Source organism: Crinia signifera, chromosome 3, assembly GCF_055691185.1.
Source record: "Crinia signifera chromosome 3, ASM5569118v1, whole genome shotgun sequence".
Lineage (NCBI taxonomy): Eukaryota > Metazoa > Chordata > Amphibia > Anura > Myobatrachidae > Crinia > Crinia signifera.
The window spans coordinates 133,268,160-133,294,914 of record NC_139219.1 but is presented as its reverse complement, the minus strand read 5'-3'; the positions used below and the strand labels follow the sequence as shown (position 1 = coordinate 133,294,914).

General features: G+C 43.3%; 1 protein-coding gene across 5 annotated transcripts in view; it reads left to right on the top strand.

The window, feature by feature from the left end:
• Positions 1-11,251, top strand: part of HIVEP2 (HIVEP zinc finger 2) — a 197,020-nt gene extending 185,769 nt beyond the window's left edge. For all 5 annotated transcript variants that reach the window (XM_083176539.1, XM_083176540.1, XM_083176541.1 and 2 more), the window contains 3 exons: positions 5,386-5,487; positions 7,853-8,736; positions 9,647-11,251. In XM_083176539.1, coding sequence (XP_083032665.1) covers positions 5,386-5,487; positions 7,853-8,736; positions 9,647-10,438 — 1,778 coding nt within the window. In that variant the 3' untranslated portion in view covers positions 10,439-11,251. The remainder of the gene's footprint in view (positions 1-5,385; positions 5,488-7,852; positions 8,737-9,646) is intronic.
• Positions 11,252-26,755: the final 15,504 nt, after the last annotated feature.

Sequence of the window (26,755 nt, the reverse complement as noted above, 5' to 3'; positions counted from 1 at the left end):
CAAACAAGTTATGGCCAGGGTGGAGTTTGTCCGCCACGATCTTCCCAGCTCGCTTCTTGACCCTACTTAAGTATTGTTCCCTTACAGGGAAGGTTTCTGCTGTCCTCACCACTCTTTGCAGTCTTCGTTTGTCAGATTCATTGGCCCCTTCATACCAGATTGTAATAGAGGAACATAGAACGGACTCCACGATAGCAGTGAAAAGAGTTGCAGCAGCTCTTGAATATTGAATTTTTTTAGTTGCCTCAGAAAGAGCAGCCACTGTTGGGCCTTTTTGACAATGGAAGTTATGTTGGGCTCACACCGACACACCAATGATCATTCAAGCCATCATCTTCTCAGACGAAAAGCTGATCTTTTCGGCTAGTTGGAAAATGTTTTGAGCCAAAGTGGAAAATGGGTATTCTGTGTAATCAGAGTTACACAGCCAAATCACTGAGCTACAGTAGCTGCTGTATGGCAGATTTGTGAGCAAGGTGTTTAGTAATAACTTCAGAGTAGCTGTACAAAGATTGGGCTGGAAAATCGAGATGAGTTTATGTGGAAGTCTCTACAAGAATTGTATTTTGCTTCTGCTCACTGATACCTTGTATAACAGTAACCATTTCAGGGTGTTAGCTTACATTTTGTCTCTAAAGATGCATACACACGGTGAGATTTATTTTCTATTAGACCATTATTAGATCTGGGTATGGGTCTGGGTCTGGATCTGTGTTATAGTCACACGGTGAGATTTACTTTCTATTTGACCTCTATTCTAACTGTGTCTGGATCTGTGTCTGAATCTGGATAGTCTTGCCTGCCTAGACTATTTTTCGATTAGATTTCTATAAAATTTTGCTTGAATAAGCAAAATTGAATAGAAAAATAGGGCATATGTTACCGTGTGTACCCTCAGTTAGGCATGTCATGGTTATACAGACTTTTGTTTCTCATTTTAAACTTTTTCACACAGTGGTAAATTTATAATAGGTGCAAGAAGTGTGGTACACTCGGGGTGCCCATACTCCCCAATACATCTCAGGAGTCCTACATTGGGAACTCTGACAAATCACCAGGAAAATAGGGTGTAGATTTTTGCAGTACAAAAATCACAGGAACATGGTGTGAGCCAGTGCCAGGGTCTATTCACCTGCGCCGCCTGCGAGAGAGGAAAAGACCCACAAGTAGATTGCGCATAGCCTACCTCTCAAGTATTTGTTCCCAGGTTACCCATATTGTACAGGGATATGAATATGAGACTTCCAGGCTCCTTTCATAACTCAGTTATGATGTGTACACTACCTATAAGGCCAAGGTGTCTAGTGCTGCACAGTCATCAGCCCCCCGACAGATGTGGCTGATATTGCAGTGCAGGCGTGTACAATGTTTCACACTACACTGATGTGGGTAGCACTGCAAACAAAGATGACACAGGCAGTATAATAGAGAGGCATTCAAAAAAGAGTATGGTTTTACGGTCCTTTCAGTGGGTCAGTTTCAGGTTTATCAATAATGTAAAGGCCCACAGACTCCCCCGGGCCTACTCCATCCGTAGCTGCATTAATTATTGATGGAGTCCTAATAGCTAGTGTTCACATACATTCATTTGCAGAGAGAATGACTTCCATTTGATGCCACTGGTCCAAGGATGAATTTATTAATTGAAACCAGGATTTGATTTGAAGTTTAAGAAATCTATTTGGGCATAACAGAAAGCTGAGTTGATACTAGTGTGGCCTTGTGTGTGTGTATGTATTAAAAACATGGCCTTTTTCTTACTGTTATGCAAATGAAAATGTGAGGGCATACACATAATCCCAATAACATAGTGCGTACATATGTGGAACACATACATTTATCATTCTGTCTAGAACACACAGTTGAGATGTTAGATTTATCTCACCTGACACTTACCTTGTGGATTGTTTGTTGTAAATGAATAAGTTTAAATTGTACCTCCATGTGTTTCTGTTCACTAAAACATTGATAACCCCATACTTCAGCAAGATCACTTATTCATCTGCTTCAATGCATTAAAAATAGAAATTGTGCAAGATTTTAAAGTTTATAATATATTTAAAATGTCAGTAAATTAACAACTATTGTGGAAAATGTAGTAAACCAGAAGGAGCGGGTTTGGTACTAAGGGGAGTATTTAGCAAAGCTTGGAAGGAGATAGAGCGCTGACATGTTATAGGCTGTGCTTATAAAAATGACAGGAGCTGATTGTTTTTTACTTAATCACTTTCCAAGCTTTGATAGATACCTCTATAATTCTTACCAAAAAAAGGAAAGACATGCAGTACAGAACATTCCAGAAGATAGACAACGTTTATAAACACTGCTGCAGCAGGATTGCAAAACCCTCAGTGGGAAGGAGATGAATGAGAGCAGCTGGGTACTCATATAGAATGTTGATATGTGTACCCAGTGACCTCAATTGCACTGGACCAGACAAGAGTGCTGGGCATGACAAGCGATGGCGGGGGCACTAAAGATATCCTCCGATGTCCTACATGTACAAACAGATGATGGAAGACATTGCTAACGACCTGCTGGAGTGCAGATCATTAATGATATAGTGCATACACACTAGACAATATGCACGAAAGTATAGTTAACGATCAGCGTTATCATGCATATTGTCTAAAATATCATCTGGTGTGTACTCACCTTAAGTGATGGAAGGAAAAAACACGAGGGAAGAGAGCTCTGCTCCTGAGAGCTTACAATCTAAACTGGAGGAGAAGACAGACATGGGTTACAAAGAGGAGACAAAAAAAGAAAGATATATACAGCGCTTGGGTTTGACCGAAAGATGGACACTACCATATTTAAAAGTTTCCGTACATTTGTTAAACATTATAATAGACATATATAATAGATAAAGTAAAATTAGACAATTCTCAAAAAAAAAAAAAATAATAATAATAATAAAAAAATTATTAAAAAATATTGTTAAAAATATTCACATATATATTTTACATTTTTTGAATAACTTTTTTTAAAGAATTCTCAAATTTTACTTTATTATATATGTCTGTTATATTGTTTAATAAATGTACGTAAACTTAAAAAAAAGTTATTAAAAAATATAAATGTGATACATTTTTTATATATTTTTATATTTATATTTTAGAGAATTCTCTAATTTTACTTTATTTATTGCTGTATATATGTCTGTTATATTGTTTAATAAATGTACGTAAACTTTTAAATGTGGTAGTGTCCATCTTCAATTCAAACGGAAGCACTGTATATATCTTTCTTTTGCACCCATTATATTTGGGAGCCTCACACATATACAGCACCTATTGCTACACTTGTGATTCTGATTCCGTACAAAGAGGAGAGAGACAAGGAGCATGTATCATGGTTAGCATGGAGCTGCAGTGTTTGTGGTTGTGGGATCTGATTGGCACACACTCCCCATACACAGCATCACACTGCTATGGCTTTTAAATCACAAGGCCACCAAAAAACTGCATGGAACAGCCTCCAGTACCCCAAGAAAGTGATGAAGCAGTTATGTGCAGTGAAAAAAGAGGCTAAAATTATTTTGAACTCTTTCTGACTGTTAAACTTATTAATTCCCTTTTATCAATGAATAAATATATTCTGCACAAGTAAGCCTGCATGAAACAAATGCTTTGCAAGCTAGTCTACTACCTTGTGTTTGTGCATGTGTGAGAGAGAAAATGTTAAATGATATAGGGAGAAATGTAATAGGATTAGAGATTCAGAAAGTGAGAGATTTGGTAATCATTTACACTGCAAAATCAGTTTGATTTTACAGTGTACATGATTGCTGCTTTTAAAAAACTGGAGATTTCTTACCAAATCTCTCACTTACTGAATCTCTCATCCTATTAAATTTCACCCGTAGTTTCACTCGCTGCCAACAGATGGCAGTGTTTTGGAGACACAAATATGGACACTAGACACACACACACACACACACACACACACACACACACACACACACACACATATATAATCTGTTATTGTCTACCTGCCCACAGCTTTCATCTTCTACCATGGCATATAGTTACTACTCACACATTACAATAGAGCTTTCTGCCTGTCTGGTAAACTACAGTCACTATACTCTGCACTGAACTTATAGCACATTCCAGTGTTTTGCAGAACCAGAGGAGCTGCATGATAAAATAGATCCACAGACCCATAAATAACTATCATGTAAACTCAATGTAGAGAGATTAAAAGTGTACATACTCTCTGAAGCACTCAAGCACCTGGATTACCATATAGGCAATACCATAAAAATGCCATTATGGGAGAGCAGGAAGATGGAAAATGTATTTTTATCTATGTAGCTCCTTGAAAAAAAAAATGAAACTTACAATATTTTATGAAGGTTTTTTTTCTCCTTTCAGAAGGATCAATATGCCTATTTTATAAGAGTGTCTGCAACTGCTTGCTTGTTAGTTTGGTCCTCTTACAATATTGATAAGCCACTGCAGAGTTTTATAGAACTACTCACTATGTGAACCACAAAGGGTAATGGGATCCTTGCACAGCATAAGCAACAAGTAAATGAGGGGCCGTTTAGACTCCTAGTACCTGATACCTTGGTACTGTAGTTATGTAAGGGACTAAATCCTAACAACACTTCATATTACAGAATCAATGGAATATAAAGCATGTTGGTATCATAAATAGTCTTGATTCCGAGTTGCAAGCAAACCCCCCCCCCCCCCCCAAAAAAAAGTAAAAGGACCTACTGTATACTTTAGCAATGGATTGGGGCAATTGCCCAAACCCCTGGCACTGGGGTCAAGGAATCAGACATATCTGACATGTTTGGTTTTCCCAATTTTCTTATGTCAACCCAAAAATTTTTGGTATTGGGAAAATAAGTATTGTTTACATGCAGAATTCACTGTCTGATGTAATTACATTTATTTACTTTGCAAGCAGGGTAAATACTGGCTGCTTTTGCATGTAGTCACAAATACTGGACAACCGTATTTTTACACTATAATTTTGATTTTGGACACTCCTCTCTCATGTGTAAATCTCTCTGCACATATTACATATGTCCCACCTGCAGTGCACCATGGTTTTACCCAGGTGCACAGGTACTGGCTCTTTTTTTTTTTTATTATTTATTTTTGCTAATGTTATAATTAATAAAAAGTCTAAATTAATGCAGCATAGGGTCAATGCCAAAGAGTATATCCAAGTACAATCCCAGACATTGTATTATAAGGGCCCTCGGATGGCTGGAAAATCATAGAAAGCACAGAAAGCGTATGATGGAGAAATATGTATTTCTAAATATATAGCTGCAGAACAGTATAAGAAAACTGACTTACTTAAATAACCGGAAGAACCCTCCGCACTGCTGCTGACTGAGCCTGATTACCTGTCTTCTTGTAGGAAACCTGACAAAACATATGAAATCTAAAGCCCACATGAAAAAGTGCCTGGAGCTTGGAGTAGCGATGACATCCGTAGATGATGCAGAAGCCGAAGACTCTGGTACGTCACACGTTCATTTTTATTCTTGGGTATCTGTGTAATGAGTCGCCCACATTGCTGCTTTGCATCAACAGATAAATTTAGACTACAAATCTGTGTGTACTAATTCAGAGGCAAGTGATTAGAACTAATTATTTTAATACTAGAGAACAAACTTCAGTGATAATAGGAATGTGCTGAATCTACTTTCACTTAACTCTTTTATACCCTTTAGATGATAATTTTTTTCACCTGTGCTTAATGTATGTTGCTTAATGTATATATAGCAAACAACACCCCTATTCCCATCCAGTGGTGAATTTTGGGATCAGGCCACAATGTTATCGATCGCACCCCATCATGTCACTGCCCCATGTTTGGGCTTTTTGACTGCCAAAGCAGCAGCAACCTCACCCCCCTCCTTCACCACAATTCACTGACCATTGCCCCATTACCAGTTACAAAACAAAAGTCATAATCACAAATGCAAAAAAAAAAAAAAAAATTACCTGACCTCATTCTCTCATTGGCCTAGCGGGTATCTTGTGCAAGTGAGCATGCTGCCCCTCGACCCCCTTCCCCCACTAAGTGTCACCTGTAGGCACATTCTGTGCATGCCGATTAGAAATGCCGGTACTTGTTTCCTAGAAGGGCGCCCATCGCGGGCATCGCATGTACATCGCATGCCATTATAATGGCATGCGATGCGACGGCCGCGATTTTACATAGAAATGCATGGTAAAATGTAAATCGCGTCGGTCGCATCGTCCTCCGACCTTTTCATACCCCCACTATCCACGTCGGCGTGGAGTTGAGAATAGAAAGTGTGGTGAGCGCAGCGAGCCACCGAGCCCGAAGCGTGGCGAGCGGACGCGGATACCTGTGAAGCCCGCGAGGGAACGCCGATACCTGTGATGGTATCCGCGTCCCTTCGCGGGGCTCGCCACACTTTCTATTCTCAACTCCACGCCGAGGTCGGAGGACGCGTACCGCCGCCGCTCGCCACACTTCGGGTTGACATTGATCGTGGGGTGGCGTAAACAATTGGGGGGGCCATTTCACACTTCAGGGTGGGTATTTGGGGTCTGTGGGCCATTTAACATTGTTCCCTATGTGAAATCGGGTCAATTGGCCCATTTAACATTGTTCCCTATGTAAAATCGCGGTAATCACGTCGGTCGCATCGCATGCGATTTTTAGGCCGCATGCGATGCGACCGACACAATTTTTTTCCTTGCGATGCCTAAGATCAAAATCGTGGGCGCCCTTCTAGGAAACAAGTACCGAAATGCCACCACTGTTCAAGATGCCATATGTACAGTACAGTGTCAATACAGTATGTGAATGACAGTATCAACAAAAGAATCCAATTGTGCCACCCCCAATCACAGCCATGCTCATCTCCATAAATAGGTGCAGTTGTTAAAGTAGGTGCAAGTTGTCTTTGTCCCTAATGCTCATTTATGATTGCAAATTTAATAGAAGCTGGATTTTAAAATTCATGAGATTTCAACTAGACAACAGATCAATTTTTCAAGTGCAATTGCTTAGAAGACCCGCAGGCACAGTGGCGGCTGTGTAGTTAAATGAAGGGGGGTGCTCGTGGACATGCAGGGATAGAGATGCCCTACCCTCTGTCAGAGTGGCCGGGCACTGGACAGTTATCCCAATAGCACCCCGCTGATGGCGGCCCTGCACACAATATATATGTGTCATATACTGTACCGAATTAATCAGCACCGTTTTCTCAGGTACACCCCATACTATGATGCGTTTTCGGCAAAAGAAAGACGCTGAACATAGTTGCATGAGCAGAGTTGCATGTTGATGCTAATGAGGCCTGTACAGCTGTGACTCTCCTGTAAATACTGTCATTGGGGAATTACAAAATGAAATGAGATGCAAAGGATTGCTTATCGTTTGGTGTCATGGTATAAATATGAGAACATGAGTAATGCCCAGGCTTTTGTTTTGATGTCACTTGACTATAATAGCCATTTATTTATTTAAAGTCATGTCAGTTCGTTTCATTGTAGAAAATGTATTCAAAGAATGAATTTATTACAGCTAAACTTGTATGACGTAAGACTGAATTATTGTAGCAATATATTTCCATGATATATTTCATCATCTCATTTTTAATATTATAGCTGAAGCCTCATAAAGGTCCTTTATGGTTTTGTTCTTGTCCTCATAGATTATTAATTGTAAGTGACCATCTGACCCAGTATGACCCAGTATGAGTCTGCAGAATGGCGACAGCTGCAAAGCCACAATAGTTATGCATCTTACAGTCTGCACACTGCACAGAAGTCGTCCATTTACAATATGTCTTTTATACCCACATTACACTGTAATTCTCATTTGGATGACTTTCTTATTTCAGGAAATATTGAAGATTCGCACAAAGAATCAGAGAAGAGCAGCATAGCTATTGATCACCAGTTTTCAGATGCTGAGGAAACAGATGGGGACGATGGAGATGATAATGATGATGATGATGAGGAGGATGAAGATTTTGATGACAACCAGGGTGATGTAACCCCCAAAACCAGATCAAGAAGCACTAGCCCTCAGCCACCGCGGTTTTCAACGCTCTCTGTAACAGCTGACTCTTCATCTCACAGGGCATCTCCAGAGGGTTCTATTGGGCATGCTTCCTTGATGAGCTACTTGTCCACCATGCCCAGTATTCAAGTTACACATCTCGTGGCTCCAAGTGTTATGTGTGGTGACTCCCAAAGGGTAGAATATCAAAAGCTTTTCCTAAACAGTCTGGAACATGACAGAGATAAAATGGATGTGCCTGGCAGCATGGATGATGACTTTATGCTTACTTCTGAACCTAGTTCATCTCCCAGGGACTTCTCATCTTGTAGTCGCCATTCCTCTCCAGGATATGATTCTTCTCCTTGCAGAGATAACTCACCAAAGAGGTACTTGTCTCTGAGGGGAGACTTGTCTCCCAGAAGGCACTTATCACCACGAAGAGATGCTTCACCAATGAGGCACCTGTCACCGAGGAAGGAAGCTGCATTAAGGAGAGACTTGTCACCAAGGAGAGATGTATCACCTAGACGTCATCTCTCACCGCTAAGGCCAATGTCACCAGGGAAGGATATAACTACTGGGAGAGATCTTTCTCCAAGACGAGAGCGAAGATATATGGCAAGTTTTAGAGCACTTTCTCCGAGAAGACGTTTACACCATAACTCAAGTTTGCCAATGAGTCATTATTTGCACTCAGACTCAGGATTACTTGGACATGGAGTAAGTTTTGCATTGGTATATATAGTTTTTATATTCCATTATCCATGGCCATTATCCTTGATGTTTAGTGTCATCATAAATGCTAAAAATCAGAATGGGACATTGGGCCTGATTCAGACCTGATGGTGCTGCCACAAATTTGCACAGAGGCCGATTATTGATACACCGCACATGCATATAGGCCGCAATGTGCGTGTACCACCCTGGCCAGCGATAAAAGCTTGCTACTATTGTTTAATCGCTGGCCATTTGCAAGGTGATTGATGGGAAGTAGGCGTTTGAGGGTGGTGACCAGCCATTTAGTCAGAGTGCTAAGAAAGTGTTGAGATAATGTACAACTATATGAAGTGTAAAAGAGCAAGAATTAATACATTTTTGGGGGAGCATAGTAAAAAAGTTTTTTTCCAATACTGAAAATGGGCATACAACCATTGCAAGCCCCTCCTAAATATAATAAATAAGTTAACCTAGTGGCACTGTTCAGTGTGTACAGCAAACCACATAATGCCTATTTAGTGTAGTACTGTAAGTCCTTTTAACTGTTTCAGTTTTTGTTGAACCAAAGCCATTGTATAACTAAATATTATTTAGTTTATCCCTTTGAATGCCAACATCTCTGTGAGATGTGTGCAAAATATCTGCAAAAAATTCCAGCCTAGTTCACATTTGTTATATACAGTAAAATAAAAAAATGTTGTGTAAAAAAAGATTATATTTCCTATATAGAGTAAACATTACATGTCATTATGAATAAAAAAAATTCTGGCAATTTTTACACATATTTTAACACATTCACTTGGCACTCAAAAGGTAATAGCTAAGTGAGATTGTCCTTACGTTTTTGTACAGTTGATGCATAGAAATGCACTTTTTCAATTATTAACTTGGTTTTCTTTATTTCATCTTGCAGAGTTCACGAAAGAACTGGCCACATTTCCCATATGTAGGTCCTCCCACAGAAGATTTTCCTGGACACCAAAGCCTTGGCCAAGCTCCTGATGGCCACAAAGACTATGTTTTTAGTCATCTGCCATTGCACTCACAGCAGCAGACACGAGCACCTTTACCTATGATCCCAATTGGTGGGATTCAAATGATTAATTCAAATTCTGCAATCCAACCCAGTCCTCATCCCTCTACAACCACTCCTTTGCACCCGAGCAGCTCAGATGAAAAGACAGTTCCATCTGTAGAATCTTGTATCCCACTGCACCTTAAAAAACATTCTGATTTCCATCTTGGAGATCCTTCACCTGGAGTTACCCCAACTCTTTTACCTTCCCCAGGGCAAAGCCCATCGGATGAAAGCTCCAAGCCTACTGAGAGAGAGGAGGAAAATATACGTACTTGCACAAAAGCCATTGCTTGCCTGAGGATTGCTGCAGAGGAAGGTCTACCGCTAAAGCGGGACCAACTGTCTCATCCTCCTGAGCCCAATCAAAAAACATTAGAAAGTGCACAGTTTGGCATTAGGCACTTTAGTGGACTTGAGGCGGGCATGTCACTTGCATGTGCCTCACCCACCCATGACTTGCACGGAGAAAAAGACAGTTTTGGTACATCACAGTCTACGCTAGCTCATTCCAAATTCTATAGTAAGAGCATGGACATGACAAAGCTAGGATTCCATGGCAGGAAAGAAGAGTCAACAAGCACACAGGAAATAAAGGACTCATCTACTGAATCCAGTAACCTTCATTAATTTGAATGGGCATGTAGACTATGTTATAAAATAACTATCTTTTCTTGTAGAAAACACATTCATAGCATGTATGATGTACTTAATGAAAATTTGTTCTTGAAAGTACTTTTATTCTATGTACACAGATAAATAAATATATATATAAATATATATATAAACTTGTATATATCTATACAAATAAGTCATCATGAGCCTGACCAAAATGAAACTTTAAACTCTTGTAATGGGTCTGGTACTTTTAATTGTACAGATGTTTGTGCCTTTTCTTTACTTTGCTTATATTCTTATAAGCATTTTTAGCAGTACCCTGTATATATTTTAGAATTTGTGTATCTGCTTTGTAATAAATGTAATTTCATTCTTTTTTGGACACTTGGGTCTAATGTAAAAAGTAAAAAATAGCATCGATATATATGTGAGGTTGCACTAAAACATATTTTTATAAGATTGAAACTCAACAGCTTTTATGTACAGCTCCAATCCTGTAATACTAATATTTATTTACTTTGTTTCATAAATTGTACATTTTTTCTTAATGTCGTGAATCACTTTTTCTATGTGAAGCATGGGGTTTACTGTTGCGTAATTAGAACAAAAGAAAAAATGTTTAGTGTAAACGAGATATTTAACTGAAATATCATCTTATTATGCACTTATGCATTGGTTAAACAATAACAAAAAAAAGTACAGATGTATCAGTCAGTTCTTTATTCTTGTAATATTTTCGTCCCTTTTTGCTGAATTGACTATAACTTAAGTGCTGATTGTGATTTTAAATGATAGTAATGTAAAGCATTAAAAGTACAACCACGTGCTTATTGTGAGGCTTTTATTCTCCCCAAACTGTATGACACAGTATGAATATACCACAAGTATATGGTCTTATGTGAACATTGCTCAGTATGCTCCAATCATACATATGGGAAACATTCCACCACATGTACAAGTGCATCACTGGTACAGTTATGTGTAATGCTCAGTTGGAAGTGTCACCACGTGAATATACTGGAGTGTCGTTAAACAAAAGGTGACAAAGCACATCTGACTGTGTGGAACTGGGTTTTTGTGCTATTTAGTGGATTATAATTCTGTGAAACCAAGTTTGTATATTGAATTACAAATCATTAAGGAGTGTTCGTTAAGAAAAGAAATAAATATACAGTTACATGCATAAACTGTGTTGCACATTTATCATGCATGTTGTGTGTACAGTGGAGAAGGCTGTATATTATACTTATCCTCAATGGTAGCAACTTCCATTTGATGGAACCTACCATATTCCCACATATTCATCTGTCATCCTTAAGCAACCCTTATCTATATAGCATGTGTCTGATGGTACAGTTAGGAGTGGGCCTACAGAGATCTCTTCGGTAAGTCGTCAAGTACTGAACCTAGAGTCTGTAGGGCGGCCCTACCCCTGGGTCAGAATAATGATGATGATGATAATAATAATACGAACGATAATAATGCAATATATGATGCAAAATACATGCAGTAGTTAACAAGGAGTATAGAGCGTGTAGGATAAAGGGCAAATAATATACTCTAAACCAGGCATGTCCAAGCTGTGGCCCTCCAGATGTTGTGAAAAGACACACCCCAGCATGCCTTGCCAGAGTCTTAGCATCCCCTAATAGCAAAACTGTGGCAAGGCATGATGGGACTTGTAGTTTCACAACAGCTGGAGAGACGTAGTTTGGACATGCCTGCTGTAAACCTTACAGGGCAAGTTATAGAAATATAGATTGCGAGGTGGTTTCAGGATGCCAAGCTTTAATAGATAGATTACTATATTACAGAGTACACAAATTCTCTCTCTAATGGACAAAACCATGTGCAGAGAGAGTTAGATTTGGTTGGGGTTTGTGCTTCAAACTGATGCAGTGTAAAAATAAAGCAGCCAGTATTTAACCTGCACAAAAACAAAATAACACCTAAATCTAACTCTCTCTGCACATGTTACTTCTGCCCCACCTGTAGCGCACATGGTTTAGTCCTTTAGAGAGATAATTTGCTTTTGCAAGTGAACCAGAATCCGGTCCTATGTGTGTAGAATTTGAGGGGGGTGGAATTTATTCCATTTTGGAATAAAGCTTTAACATAACAAAATGTGGAAAAAGTGAAGCTTTGTGAATACTTACAGGATGCACTGTAAATACTGGCCATACTGTATTTAACATACTAAACATTATAGTACTTGTGAACTGTATTATACAACTAACAAAGGTGCATTTAAAGCTGTCACAAGAAAATAATTCTTAGGTTTCAAGCTTAATATGGTTTTATAGCAAATATATCTAGTTATATGACTTTAAACGTAATGAGGTTTACATAAATCTACATTCAGTATAATGCATCTTAATATAGTACTTGACCATATTGGATACTGACTGTGGTTAAAGCAGACATCATGGTGGGTGTGGCACATGGTGGTACAAAAATGCCCAGACGTTCCTAGTTACACCCCTGTATACTGGGAATGTACAATCCACAATTGATAAACAGCTTGCATTTGAAGACAGGCTATATCCAATCCACATTTGCACAAACTGGATTGAGCAATAGACTTCCTGGGTTATATGTAATAAGGTGAGAGAATCAGAAAGTGAGAGATTTGGCAGTTTTTTTTAAAGCGGCAATCGTTTACACTGCAAAATCAGTTTGAATTTGCAGTGTAAATGATTGCCGCTTGAAAAAAATGGAGATTTTTTACTAAAACTCTCACTTTCTGATTCTCTCATCCTATCATATTTATCCCCCTGTATCTAGAGACGGCAATGGCCAAGAGGGGGTGGTTGATTGGATTTACAGTAAATAGATAGGCAGTCAATAAGGTGACCGTGTATAAGTGTGAGTCAAAAGGATGGCATGCAAATGGTCGACATAAGTTTATTTTATCATGTGACCCTAATTTGTGTACCGTGTATCCTTGTAAAAGTTCAGCATGCTTTGGACAAGGCTATTATTCCCAATCATAGTCCAAGTGTCAGTGATTTGTGTGTCAACCATTACCATGTCGACATGTTGTACCTGTTAACCTTGGATACAGTCCACCTTTCGACCATGTCAACGTATTGCATGTTGACCACATGCGTATTTACTGCCTAACTAGACACCGTCTATCCAGTGTCTGAAATCCGGCTGAGAAGAGTCCATTTTCCTACACAGTCTTCTTGTGAACTGGAGGGAAAATGTTAAATCTGTCAACAAAATATATATATGATTCCTGTGTGGTAAAATGTATACATACCAGTTACCGATATGAATCACGCTTTAATCAGATCCAGCAAATAAAAAGGTCTACAGTATATATATATTGCATACACGTGTCTGTTTGTACAGTTTGTACATACTGTACAATATATATTGTTGGGAACAGGACTTCACATCATCAGGTGACATTGTGAATGTACAGAGTCTCAAAGTCAACATTCAATATGCTGGAATGTTTAACATGATGACACTATGCATGTCGACAGTAAGCCCATCAGTGTGTATGCACTGAGTGATTTTCAGCCCGGTGATTTTCCCCGTCATCGCTGGTTATACATGCTGGGCGAAAACGCCCAGAGTATATGCACCGTTATACTATCAATTGTTATAGTCCGCAATGTGACTGTATACTCTGTATACTCTCCATTTGCCGAGATGTAACGTAAATGCAAAATTCATAGGTCATGAATGCAAGATAGAAACAGCAGCAATGAAACGCACACAAAAATGGGACAGTTTTTAACCTACGATCTTACACCTGGTTCCACTTATGACTCATTCTTTCTATATGTTGATACACAAGCCTCTTGTTACTGATTGAGCCATAGAGGTCCATGACAGCCGCAATGAAATAGTTTTCCATGTAAAGGTCTAAAAATGAAATCCCTATTGCATTGAGATGTAATTAATAGTCTGTATGTGAAGCCTAATTCTGAAAGGACATGTCTTTATGTTTTTCTCAAAGGTTGCTTCACCACACACTCGCCCCTTGTGAGTCATCTTATTAGCCTTTGACTAAAACGTTGTTTTTTTTTACTTCTGATATTAAATGTATTTTTTTATGCACCGCACCGTACACCCTGCACCCATATATTTAATGACTTACCTCTCCAGAGTCCTGCATCCGCCCTGCTAATGGCGGAGACATTTTCCTGCATGTGCAGTAAATCAGTTTTGCGGGAATATGGCAAACACCAGGTTTTCGGAGACCCACACATTAAAGATTAGTCTCTGGAAACATGGTGCATGTGCATTGTCTGTGGCGCCACACATAGAAAAGAGAGTGGAGTCTGCACACGGGTCCCATATTGACTTAAGCCAACCCTGTGTCAATCGGATTACCAGAAGCATTGATTATTTATATTTTATTTACAAATCAAGACCGATTGATAAGCTTTTCTGGATATATTTACTCATTTCTGCAATTTGTAATAAGCTTGTGAATTAGCTATAGGTCAAACCTAAGCTCTCATTTGCTAGCTGTTATATATGCAGTCCTGCAGTCCATATAGTTTTGTACAAATTCTGTTATTTGATTTTGAGTATACAGATACAATCTACTGTACCTTCCACTAAGAATGAGCAGAAAATAGAAAAGTGACTTCAAAGTCACCTATTACTTCTGCATCACCCCATAATTAACACCGATGTTCCGATTTTACACATAGAATGCATATTTTTGGAAGGACCCAATTTGCCTACAAATGCAGTGCATTTATGGATACCCTACTGCTGTTTTATATTTTGAATGTGATTTGCCATTCGATAGCTGCTACTGTAAAGATTCACGCAGGAAAGGAGTCAGAAATAGCATTAAGTAACACTTATATACAATGGGGGGGTATTCTGGTTCTTCGCTCCTTGCGAATGACCCAGAACCCATCTTGCGAATGGTGGTACACCGGCAAGGTGCGTATGTTCGCAGTGGATGCGAATGGAAGTTTTACATAAACCTCCATTCTCATGCCACTGGGAGCCTCCCACATCATTCGATGGTTGGTGGCCATCGAAAGATGTGGAACGTGCACGCAAATGTAAGGTTGCTCTGAGCAACCTTACTTATATGTGTACGCTTGGGAGGAAGTGGACGGGCAGCTGACATCCAGTCAGCTGCCCGCCCCCCACATGTTCGTCATGGCTTCATTAGCATAAGAACGCCCAGCATTCTCATAGGAACGCCCAAGAAATGCTGGGTGTTCCCATATGCTAATGGCCCTGCACTCCACCTTCCCCCCGACCCTCCATTCGCAAGCATGGATGCGTGCACTCAGCGACCAATTTGGTCGCTGTAGACGCATGCACATGCGCAATGCAAAAACATTGGCCCTGTGCGAATGTACACGGGCCTGCGAACGGACCAGAATAAGGTCCAATACGTATGTATTACAATCCATATATAGAATTCTTCCAGCCTCCGGGCCTTATTCTAGTTCACTCTTTCTGACAAAAATCCTTCATACTGTAGATGGAAAAAACCATGTGCACTGCAGGTGGAGCAGATGTAACTTGTGCAGAGAGAATTAGATTTGGGTGAGTTATTTTGTTTCTGTGCAGGGTAAATACTGGCTGCTTTATTTTTACACTGCAATAAATTTCTCACTTTGAAGTAAAACTCCACCCAAATCTAATTCTCTCTGCACAAGTTACATCTGCCCCACCTGGAAGCTGAAATTATCTTTCTTATCAATGAATGACTGTAGAATGCATGTCCTCTAAATATTAGCTCTTGGGAAGTTCCCAACGCTGCTGTTGCTGCTCAGTGTCTCAGGCTGCATGTTGTTCCTATAAATTGCCGTGGTGATGGTGCAACTCTGCTGCTGCTGACGAACCCTCCCCAGTACAGCCACCACAGGGGACTGACAGCAGGATGGTATCCAGCACCCACAGGGGCATTATAAATAGTTGAGGAAGGTCAAAACTACCAAAAGACCTAGAAAGATACCTTGATGTGAATACTGCAGCAGGTGAAGCTAAAAATTGGGTACACCAGCCTTCTATTTGGGTGCCGCTTAGATATAAGCGGAGGTCCAATAACCCCAGAGCCAGGAGTCTATAAATATACCTTTATGAGTGGAACCTACTTCACTTGGGTGTGAGTATGGTACGCTAATTCAAGTACAGTTTATGTATGACTGGTGAAGGATGTGGAGATAAGGGTCCCATCATCTTTTCATTGAAAACAAACTCTTACCTAAAACCTACTACCATATTCCCTTCGGTGTTCTTTATGTATTGCGAGAACATTATCCTTGGAGGACACGCATTCCACAATCATCCACTGATAAGTTCAGCCTCCACACATTGAATCTGGGAGAATCTGGATACATGTTAGAAGTACTGTAAAGTGAGCACTTCCCTCATAAATAGCCCCACTAGAAAGAGGGTTAACAGGGTGAGAGAGAAAAAGGTTGGGGGGAGACAAAATTGGATAGAGAGTGTAAAGAGAGTAGAGAGAAAAAAGAAGGAAGAAGAAAAGAAAAACAGAAAAGAGGGGGAAAAAGTGAGAGCGTCATAAGGGTAAAATAGGTGGGAAACTCAAGAGAGATGATATACAGATGTAGCCACATTCATTGTTGCATGCTGCGTTATTCATAGGGCTGGTACTGAATGGTGTGCACATGCTCACATGGGAACTCTAGTCTTGCCATCCATGCCTAAGGAGAGGGAGACAGGGAGAGAGAGATGGTGGGATAAGTGGGAATCAAGCCTAGCAGCACCGTGCACAACACCATTGGTACCCATGCAGACCACGTGGTTGCAGAGAGGTATGAAATATTTGATTGTCATTTAAATATAAATGATATTTATGAATATATAAAAAGATGAGTGCTTCCTTGTGTTTGCCGCTAGCCATGGTAAATTCCAAGTTGACTGCCATAGCCATGACCGTAGCCATGCCAGTGCACTGCATATGCACCCGCAACACAATGGATTGCATGGATGTGTGTGCTCCCGTGAATGGGCAGTACACAGGTACGGATATTTACAATCGCAATCCAGCCACTAATTTCCAGTCAACTTTTCATGAGGATGTATTCAATTAGTCTAAACAACCCCTTTAGTGCGGGTGGCAGCCATCTCTCCAGTGTCTGTCATGTGGGCACAGATTTGGGTCCATATGGGCCTGGAGCTGAAATATAAAAAAGGCCTATTGTGTGATGCCGCAGGATATGTGACCGGTGCCATGGGAGCATGACTAGTGTTGTGGTGGTCTATTGCTAACAAAGTGAAAATAGTGAATAAATGAACTTTCTTGCCACCCTCCTATCAACAAGCCACCAACATTTAAAAAATAACAAACATAGGGTGACATTCTATGGATTGAGATAATCAGACTTTTGCGAGTTTTTTTCGCAAAAACGGACGAAATCGCATTTTTTCCCATTTTCGCATATTTAATGAGCTGCGAAAATGTGAAAAAAGTGTGATTTTGGCCAACAAGTTGGACACACTGGAAATGCGATGGCTGCTTTTCGCAGCACATCGCATCCAGATGTTTTCACATGAAAAAGTATACAAATCGCATATTTAATGGTATGCGATTTGTATAAAGTGTGTCTATAATTCGCCCAAAAATCAGACCAGGTTCTGATGGGCTAATTAGCAGGGTTCTGGTGTAAAAAAAAGTTTAAACAGTTAAAATAAAATAAAAACCAGCGCTGGGTCCCCCGCCAGAGCATAACCAGCCCCGGGCTCATTGAGCCAGTGCTGGTGACATAAAATCAGGGTCCCCGACAAATAGGGGTCCCCTTGATTTAATGAAACCAGCACCAGGCTCAAGGTCCAGCGCTGGTTCCCAAAATATGGGGGACAAAATGACTAGGGGTCCCCCGTATTTTAAGAACCAGCACCAGACCAAACCAGCCAGCAGGGTAATGCCACAGCCGGGGGCCACTTATTATATAAGGTCCCGCGGCCAAAGCATTATCCCCGTGGCTGGTCAGCATGGGCAGGGGTCCCCCCCTCCAGGACTTACCAGCCCATGCTGAAAGTCCGGGGCTGTCCCCGATGCCCCTGGGCGGTGGGCATCGGGCTGATGGAAAGTGTAAAAAATAGAATAAAAACTATTGTTTTCTACTGTAGAACTATGAGTCCCAGCAAGCCTACCCCGCATGCTGGGACTTGGAGAACCACAAGTCCCAGCATGCGGGGCATTAAAGGGCCCACTGGCACTTGTAGTTCTACAGTACAAAAAATAGTTAAATAAAACACACTGACACCCTGAAAAATAAAAGTTTAATACACACATAACACTGATACTTACCTACCTTGAGCCCGTAGGTCGGTCCCTGGTCCTACTCACCTTGTCCCCGGCAGACAAGGTGAGTAGGATTTCCTTCCTTAGGAACCCCTTTTGGACTACTTCGGATCCTGGACCCCGGAGACATCAGCCCTGGAGCCCAGGACCCCGGACCAGCCCCGGAACCAGGACCAAGGCCCCGGAACCGGACTCTTCTGTCCAGGAGCCCCGGACCCAGGGACCGACCTACGGGCTCAAGGTAGGTAAGTATCAGTGTGTGTGTTAGAACCACGAATGCTGAATAAGCACTGAGTGAGCATAAACCCCTGATGGGTTCCCCAGGTTACGCTGGAAGGTCAGCTGATATGCTAATAGGATGGGCACAAGGCCTATCAGAGCAGTGGGAGGAGTATAGACAGGGAAGAAAAGGAACATACTCACAGGAAGTTCTTCCTCTGTCTGAAAAAGCCCCACCCACCCTTCCCTATTTCTTCTCTCTTCGGCGGCGGTAAAGAACGGTCATCCTTGTAAGATCTTGATGTGTGTGTGTAGATAGTGGGGTGTCGCTCTCTCCTGACATCGATGGTCATCGGCCATGCTTCCGCCCGGGGGGTGGTCACCACTAGCACGAGTGGATGACCGGGGAGAGCGATCACCAGCGATGGTGTGTATGGTAACATCTTTAACCCCACTTTCCTATAGTGACCGTTCTTTGGTGCCGCCACCATTATATATATAGTTAGTTTAATTGTCAAAATAAATTGACATTCATTTTGAAACGCCAGCACTTGTGTCTGTGTCTTTTTTATAGATAAGTTAGTTATTAAGGTTTAGGTTAAGTTTAGGATGAGATGGAAAGATGTAGACCTGGGGGATACCTGATGGGGAGTTTAATGTGTGTATTAAACTTTTATTTGTCACAACTGAAGGGCTGGATGAAGTCGTGTGGTGTGTAGCAACTGGAGACGGACCAGAGGATGAAGGATTAAATCGTGCAGGTTTAATAATAGAATTCATAAATGGGAACAATACACACTTGAATACTTTCTTAAAGTGGCAGTTAGTGATAAACAATACTTGAGCCAGCAAGGCACTTTAGAAGAAGAAAGTTCATTTGAATAATGACAGTTCAAATAGCATAGGACGGCAGGCTGGGGTCTTGAAGAATAAGAGGATCCGGAAAGAGAATGTACTTGATGGTAAATGAAGGATCCTTGAAGACTGGAAGAAGATGAATGATGAATGAAGATTGAAGAATTGCTTGGAAGCAGGAGACTTGAAGGGCTAGGCCAGGAAGCTCAGGGATACAGGCAGAGACCAGACTGTGGAGAGAACTGGCAGCGATGGGGTTAAGCAGTAACCTAGACCAACACAGAGCACGAGCAAGGCACCAAGGTCAGGAGAGGTGAGTCAGAGAGCCGGAGTCAGCTGGGAGCTGTGAACGCCTCTGGAGACTCTTTGCACTGACGCTGAACAGCCCTAGGCAGATCCCCTATATCCCAAGAGGGCGGCTGCCATTGGCTGTCAGGTCAGTATGGGAGGAAACCTCAGACCTGGGCCAATCTGCTATTTTGCCCTTAACCAAGATGGCGGCACCGGCCTCCCGGCACCATTACAGCACACACTGCTACACCTGTCGGCGTCCCACGCTGCCTGCTGCCCACTAGACTGTCGCTGCCCGTTGCCGCTGACCCGGAGACCACTACACGCTAGCCGACGGCGGGCGCGGACGGGTGAGTAATATGCCCGCCGCGCACCACCGCGGCTGAGTGTGACAGTACCCCCCCTTTTCTGGGTGACCCCAGGACACCTACGCACCTTATGTGGGTTCCTTTGAAAGAATTGCCTCACCAGACGGGGAGCATGGAGATCTGCCGCATCAACCCAGGAGTTCTCCTCAGGACCGAATCCAAGCCACTCCACCAGATACTGCAGATGGGCATTGCGACAACGTGAGTCGATGATGCGTCTCACTTCGAACTCAGTCTCTCTTTCAGAACCAATCTTGGGCGGTTTGGGCACCTTCTTTTGATATAAGTTCAATCTCAAGGGCTTTAGAAGAGACACATGAAAAGAATTTGAGATCTTCAGGGAAGAAGGAAGCTGTAGTCTGTATGCAACAGGATTAATAACTTGCGTGATTGGGAACGGTCCGATGAATCGGGGAGCCAGCTTCATGGATGGTAACCGAAGGCGTATGTGGCGGGTAGACAGCCACACTCGATCTCCAACCTTCAATTTGGGAGCCGCTCTTCTTTTCCTGTCCGCCATCCTTTTGTATCGAGCTGATGCTTTGAGGAGAGCGGTATGAACATCTGACCAGATTTTCGCAAACCGTTGTAAAGAAGCAGCAGCTGCAGGAACATCGGATGAAGATAAGTCTGAGAAATCTGGAGATCGGGGATGTTTGCCAAAAACAGTAAAAAAGGGAGTGGTGCCGGAGGATGAATGATAAGAATTATTGTGCGCATATTCCGCCCAAGGCAGAAGATCCACCCAGTCGTCTTGAGAAGAAGAGATGAATAAACGAATGAAGGCTTCCAAGTCTTGGTTGACCCGTTCCGTCTGCCCGTTGGTTTGTGGGTGGAATGCAGTGGAGAACTTGAGTTTGACTTGTACAGCGGAACAGAGAGCCCTCCAAAACTTCGCAACGAATTGCACTCCACGGTCAGATATAATCTCTTTGGGCAACCCATGAAGTTTGAAGATTGTGGAGATGAAGAGCTGAGCCAGAACTGGAGCGGATGGAAGACCTTTCAATGGGAAGAAGTGCGCCATTTTTGAGAACCGGTCAACCACCACCCAGATTACCGTATGCCCTTTGGAGGGAGGAAGTTCACAGATAAAGTCCATAGACAAGTGGGACCATGGTTCTGTAGGAATGGCTAGAGGAAGAAGAGGACCGGCAGGAGATGTTCTGGAGGACTTATGCTGGGCGCACTTTACACAGGAAGCGACGAAGCTGGTTACATCTTGACGAATGGTGGGCCACCAATATGAACGTAACAGGAACATTAGGGTCTTCTGTGCACCAGTATGTCCTGCAAAACGGGAAGCGTGTGCCCAGGACAGCACTCGTTTGCGAAGATTGAGGGGAACAAAGGTTTTGCCCGGAGGAGGTGAAGGTTGGACCGTAACTTGAGCAAAAACCAGAGGGTCGAGGATTGGTCGAGGAGGAGTCTCTAGGTCGGCCGGAGTCTCGAAGGAGCGTGAAAGGGCATCGGCCTTGGCATTCATCGACCCGGGTCTGAATCTGATCTGGAAATCGAATCGTTCGAAGAACATGGCCCAGCGGGCTTGACGAGCAGTAAGACATTGGGCATGTTTGAGAAATGAGAGATTCTTATGGTCAGAGTATACCGTGATCTTATGTCGTGCCCCCTCCAGGAGGTACCGCCACTCCTCCAACGCTAACTTGACAGCTAGTAACTCTTGCTCCCCAATGGGGTAATTTTTCTCCGCTGGAAGAAACTTCTTAGAGTAGAAAGCACAGGGGTGAAGTTCCTGGTCCTCCCCTTTCTGTGACAAGATTGCCCCGACTCCCTCTGAGGATGCGTCCACCTCGATAATGAAGGGTTTGTCGAGGTTCGGCTGAAGAAGAATTGGAGCAGAGACGAATGCATTCTTTAGTTGTTGGAAAGCTAACGAGGCTTCGGGTGGCCACTGACTTGGATCTACTCCCTTGCGTGTTAGAGCTGTAAGGGGTGCAGCAAGGGTGGAGAAGTCCCGGATGAAGCGACGATAATAATTTGAGAAACCCAGGAACCTCTGGATACCTTTGAGCGTGGTAGGCGCTGTCCAGTCTTGGATGGCTCTTACTTTCTCTGGGTCCATCTCTATCCCAGTGCTGGTGAGGATGTGGCCAAGAAATGGAATGGAAGTGACCTCGAAGACGCATTTGTCTAGCTTGCAGAACAATTGATTTTGGCGTAGACGGCGCAGGACTTCAGATACAGTTTGACGATGGAGATGAAGGTTAGGAGAGAATATGAGGATATCATCGAGATACACCACGACGGAATGATACAGTAAGTCCCGAAATATGTCGTTTACAAACTGTTGGAAGACGGCCGGGGCATTGCAAAGGCCAAATGGCATCACCAGGTATTCGTAGTGGCCATCCCGGGTGTTGAAAGCCGTCTTCCACTCGTCACCGGAACGGATTCGGATCAAGTTGTACGCCCCTCTCAGATCCAGTTTGGTAAAAATAGACGCCCCTCTGATCTTATCGAAGAGTTCGGTGATGAGGGGTAATGGGTAGCGGTTCTTGATTGTGATATCGTTGAGACCCCTATAGTCGATACATGGCCGGAGAGTCCCATCTTTTTTTTTAACGAAGAAGAACCCCGCTCCGGCTGGCGAGGTGGATGGACGAATGAAGCCTTTATTCAAGTTTTCACGAATGTAGTCAGACATAGCCTTGGTCTCGGGTAGAGATAAGGGGTAGATACGACCCCGTGGTGGAAATTTCCCGGGTACCAACTCTATCGGACAGTCCCAAGGACGATGAGGGGGCAGAGAATCGGCACCTCCCTTGCTGAAGACATCAGAAAAAGAATGGTATGGTGGGGGTATAGACAAGGGTGACGCTGGTGAAGACGGAAGACTGGAACCTCCCTCTTCTTGAGGATTCATTTGATTGAGTGGAATGATACGAGTCATGCAAGTGGTTAAACAGTTCGTACCCCAGGCCTTGATCTCCATGCTGGTCCAATCAATATGAGGATTGTGTTTAGCGAGCCATGGTAGACCCAGGACCACCTGGTGTGATGACTGAGGAAGAACTAAGAACTCTAGAGTCTCTTGATGTAGAGCACCCACTAGCACTGTCACTGGATTGGTTTGAAGGGTGATTTGCCCACTACAGATACGACTCCCATCCACTGCAGTGAGAACCAGGGGATGGGTCAAGGGTTGTACTGCCAGGGAGTGTTGAAAGATGAAAGATGAAGAAAGAAAGTTTCCTGCCGCTCCGGAATCCAATAGGGCCTGGACTTTATTTTCCCCTTGAGGGCACACAATGGTAATTGGAATGGTGGAAACAGTTGAGGAGGGAGATGAAAGCAAAACTCCTAACCGGGCCTCCCTCGGGGAGGTTAGGAGCGGCCGTTTCCCGGACGCAATGGACAGGAGGACAGCAAATGGGCAGAAGACCCGCAGTACATGCAGAGATTCTCCCGTCGTCTACGGGACTTTTCTTCCAGTGAGAGCCGAGAACGATTGATCTGCATAGGTTCATCAGGTGGTGTAGTTGTGGAAGGACTTGGTCTAGGAACGGGAACAGCATTTGGAGTGAAGCGAGGGCGAAGGCGATCAGAGCGATTTCTCTCTAGTTGGCGTTCCTGCATCCGTAGATCTACTTTGTTGCACAGAGAGATGAGCTCGACCAAGGTAGCCGGGAAGTCACGAGTAGCTAATTCATCCTTGATACGACCTGCCAGCCCATTCCAGAAGGCGGAGAGGAGAGCCTCTTCGTTCCATTTCAATTCTGAGGCCAGGGTCTGGAACTGCACAACATACTGTCCCACCGATCGGCTACCCTGGCGAATCCTCAGGATTTCAGTAGCGGCAGAGGACACTCTGCCAGGGTCATCGAAGATGCGACGAAAAGAGGTAATAAAAGCTTCATAGTCATTGAGCAGGGGGTCAGAGCGTTCCCAGAGAGGGGACACCCAGTCCAGAGCTGACCCTGCCAGGAGAGACACAATATAGGCCACCTTTGCCTTGGAGGTTGGGAAGTGAGATGACTGCAAGGTGAAGTGGACATCACATTGGTTCAGGAACCCACGGCATGCCTTTGGCGAACCATCATACTTGCTGGGAGTAGGGAGCTGCATGTGATGAGGAACTACGGATCCTGGTGTGGAAACAGGAACTGGAATCTCTGGTGCTGGAGCCACCGACACTGAGGGAGCCGCCTGGGGCGGGGACAAGGCCTGAAGAAATTGAGCCACTTGGCGTTGGGTAGTTTCCACTTGTTCAAGACGAGCCACGATACCTTGAAAGACGTCCGTCATGGAAGCCTGTACTTCACCCGACTCCATCTGGTCAGTGCAAACTGTCACAACTGAAGGGCTGGATGAAGTCGTGTGGTGTGTAGCAACTGGAGACGGACCAGAGGATGAAGGATTAAATCGTGCAGGTTTAATAATAGAATTCATAAATGGGAACAATACACACTTGAATACTTTCTTAAAGTGGCAGTTAGTGATAAACAATACTTGAGCCAGCAAGGCACTTTAGAAGAAGAAAGTTCATTTGAATAATGACAGTTCAAATAGCATAGGACGGCAGGCTGGGGTCTTGAAGAATAAGAGGATCCGGAAAGAGAATGTACTTGATGGTAAATGAAGGATCCTTGAAGACTGGAAGAAGATGAATGATGAATGAAGATTGAAGAATTGCTTGGAAGCAGGAGACTTGAAGGGCTAGGCCAGGAAGCTCAGGGATACAGGCAGAGACCAGACTGTGGAGAGAACTGGCAGCAATGGGGTTAAGCAGTAACCTAGACCAACACAGAGCACGAGCAAGGCACCAAGGTCAGGAGAGGTGAGTCAGAGAGCCGGAGTCAGCTGAGAGCTGTGAACGCCTCTGGAGACTCTTTGCACTGACGCTGAACAGCCCTAGGCAGATCCCCTATATCCCAAGAGGGCGGCTGCCATTGGCTGTCAGGTCAGTATGGGAGGAAACCTCAGACCTGGGCCAATCTGCTATTTTGCCCTTAACCAAGATGGCGGCACCGGCCTCCCGGCACCATTACAGCACACACTGCTACACCTGTCGGCGTCCCACGCTGCCTGCTGCCCACTAGACTGTCGCTGCCCGTTGCCGCTGACCCGGAGACCACTACACGCTAGCCGACGGCGGGCGCGGACGGGTGAGTAATATGCCCGCCGCGCACCACCGCGGCTGAGTGTGACATTATTTTTCAGGGTGTCAGTGTGTTTTATTTAACTATTTTTTGTACTGTAGAACTACAAGTGCCAGCGGGCCCTTTAATGCCCTGCATGCTGGGACTTGTGGTTTTCCAAGTCCCAGCATGCGGGGTAGGCTTGCTGGGACTCATAGTTCTACAGTAGAAAACAATAGTTTTTATTCTATTTTTTACACTTTCCATCAGCCCGATGCCCACCGCCCAGGGGCATCGGGGACAGCCCCAGACTTTCAGCATGGGCTGGTAAGTCCTGGAGGGGGGGGACCCCTGCCCATGCTGACCAGCCACGGGGATAATGCTTTGGCCGCGGGACCTTATATAATAAGTGTCCCCCGGCTGTGGCATTACCCTGCTGGCTGGTTGGGTCTGGTGCTGGTTCTTAAAATACGGGGGACCCCTAGACATTTTGTCCCCCGTATTTTGGGAACCAGCGCCGGACCTTGAGCCTGGTGCTGGTTTCATTAAATCAAGGGGACCCCTTTTTGTCGGGGACCCTGATTTTATGTCACCAGCACCGGCTCAATGAGCCCGGGGCTGGGTATGCTCTGGCGGGGGACCCCGCGCTGGTTTTTCTTATTTTAATTTGCGATTTCCTGCAAACGTGCGATTTTCAGACATGAAAATCGCACATTTTCAGGACTAAAGAAATCGCACCAACTCGCACCTATTCGCACTATTTGGCCCGTTTTTCGCATCTCATTAAATATGCGAAAAACGGGCCAATCTTGCGATTTTCAAAAGTGCGAAGTGGTGCGATATGAAAACATGCGGATTTATCTCAATCCATAGAATGTCACATAATAACAAACATAAAACAACAAAAACACACAAAACACGCACACTAAACAAGGCCAATATATGTTTTCTCTTACCTGCTCTTGCATTCATAGGTGCTTGTCTACTTACCTGACACTGACACTTCAGCATGGATCAATAGAGAATTGTTAATTCAGTCGATTATCGAATGACTGCACGTATGCAGCATTTGTATTGCATATGCACAGCCAGAATTTGTGAATAAATATCCATGCGCATCGCAATCCCGTAATAGTCACAGTTTGACAGGAAGCCAGCGTTTAGTGGCAGAAACATGGCGTTTTCTGGATGTGTTTGTGAAAATGCAGGTGTGCCAAGGCAGTTTTGGGGT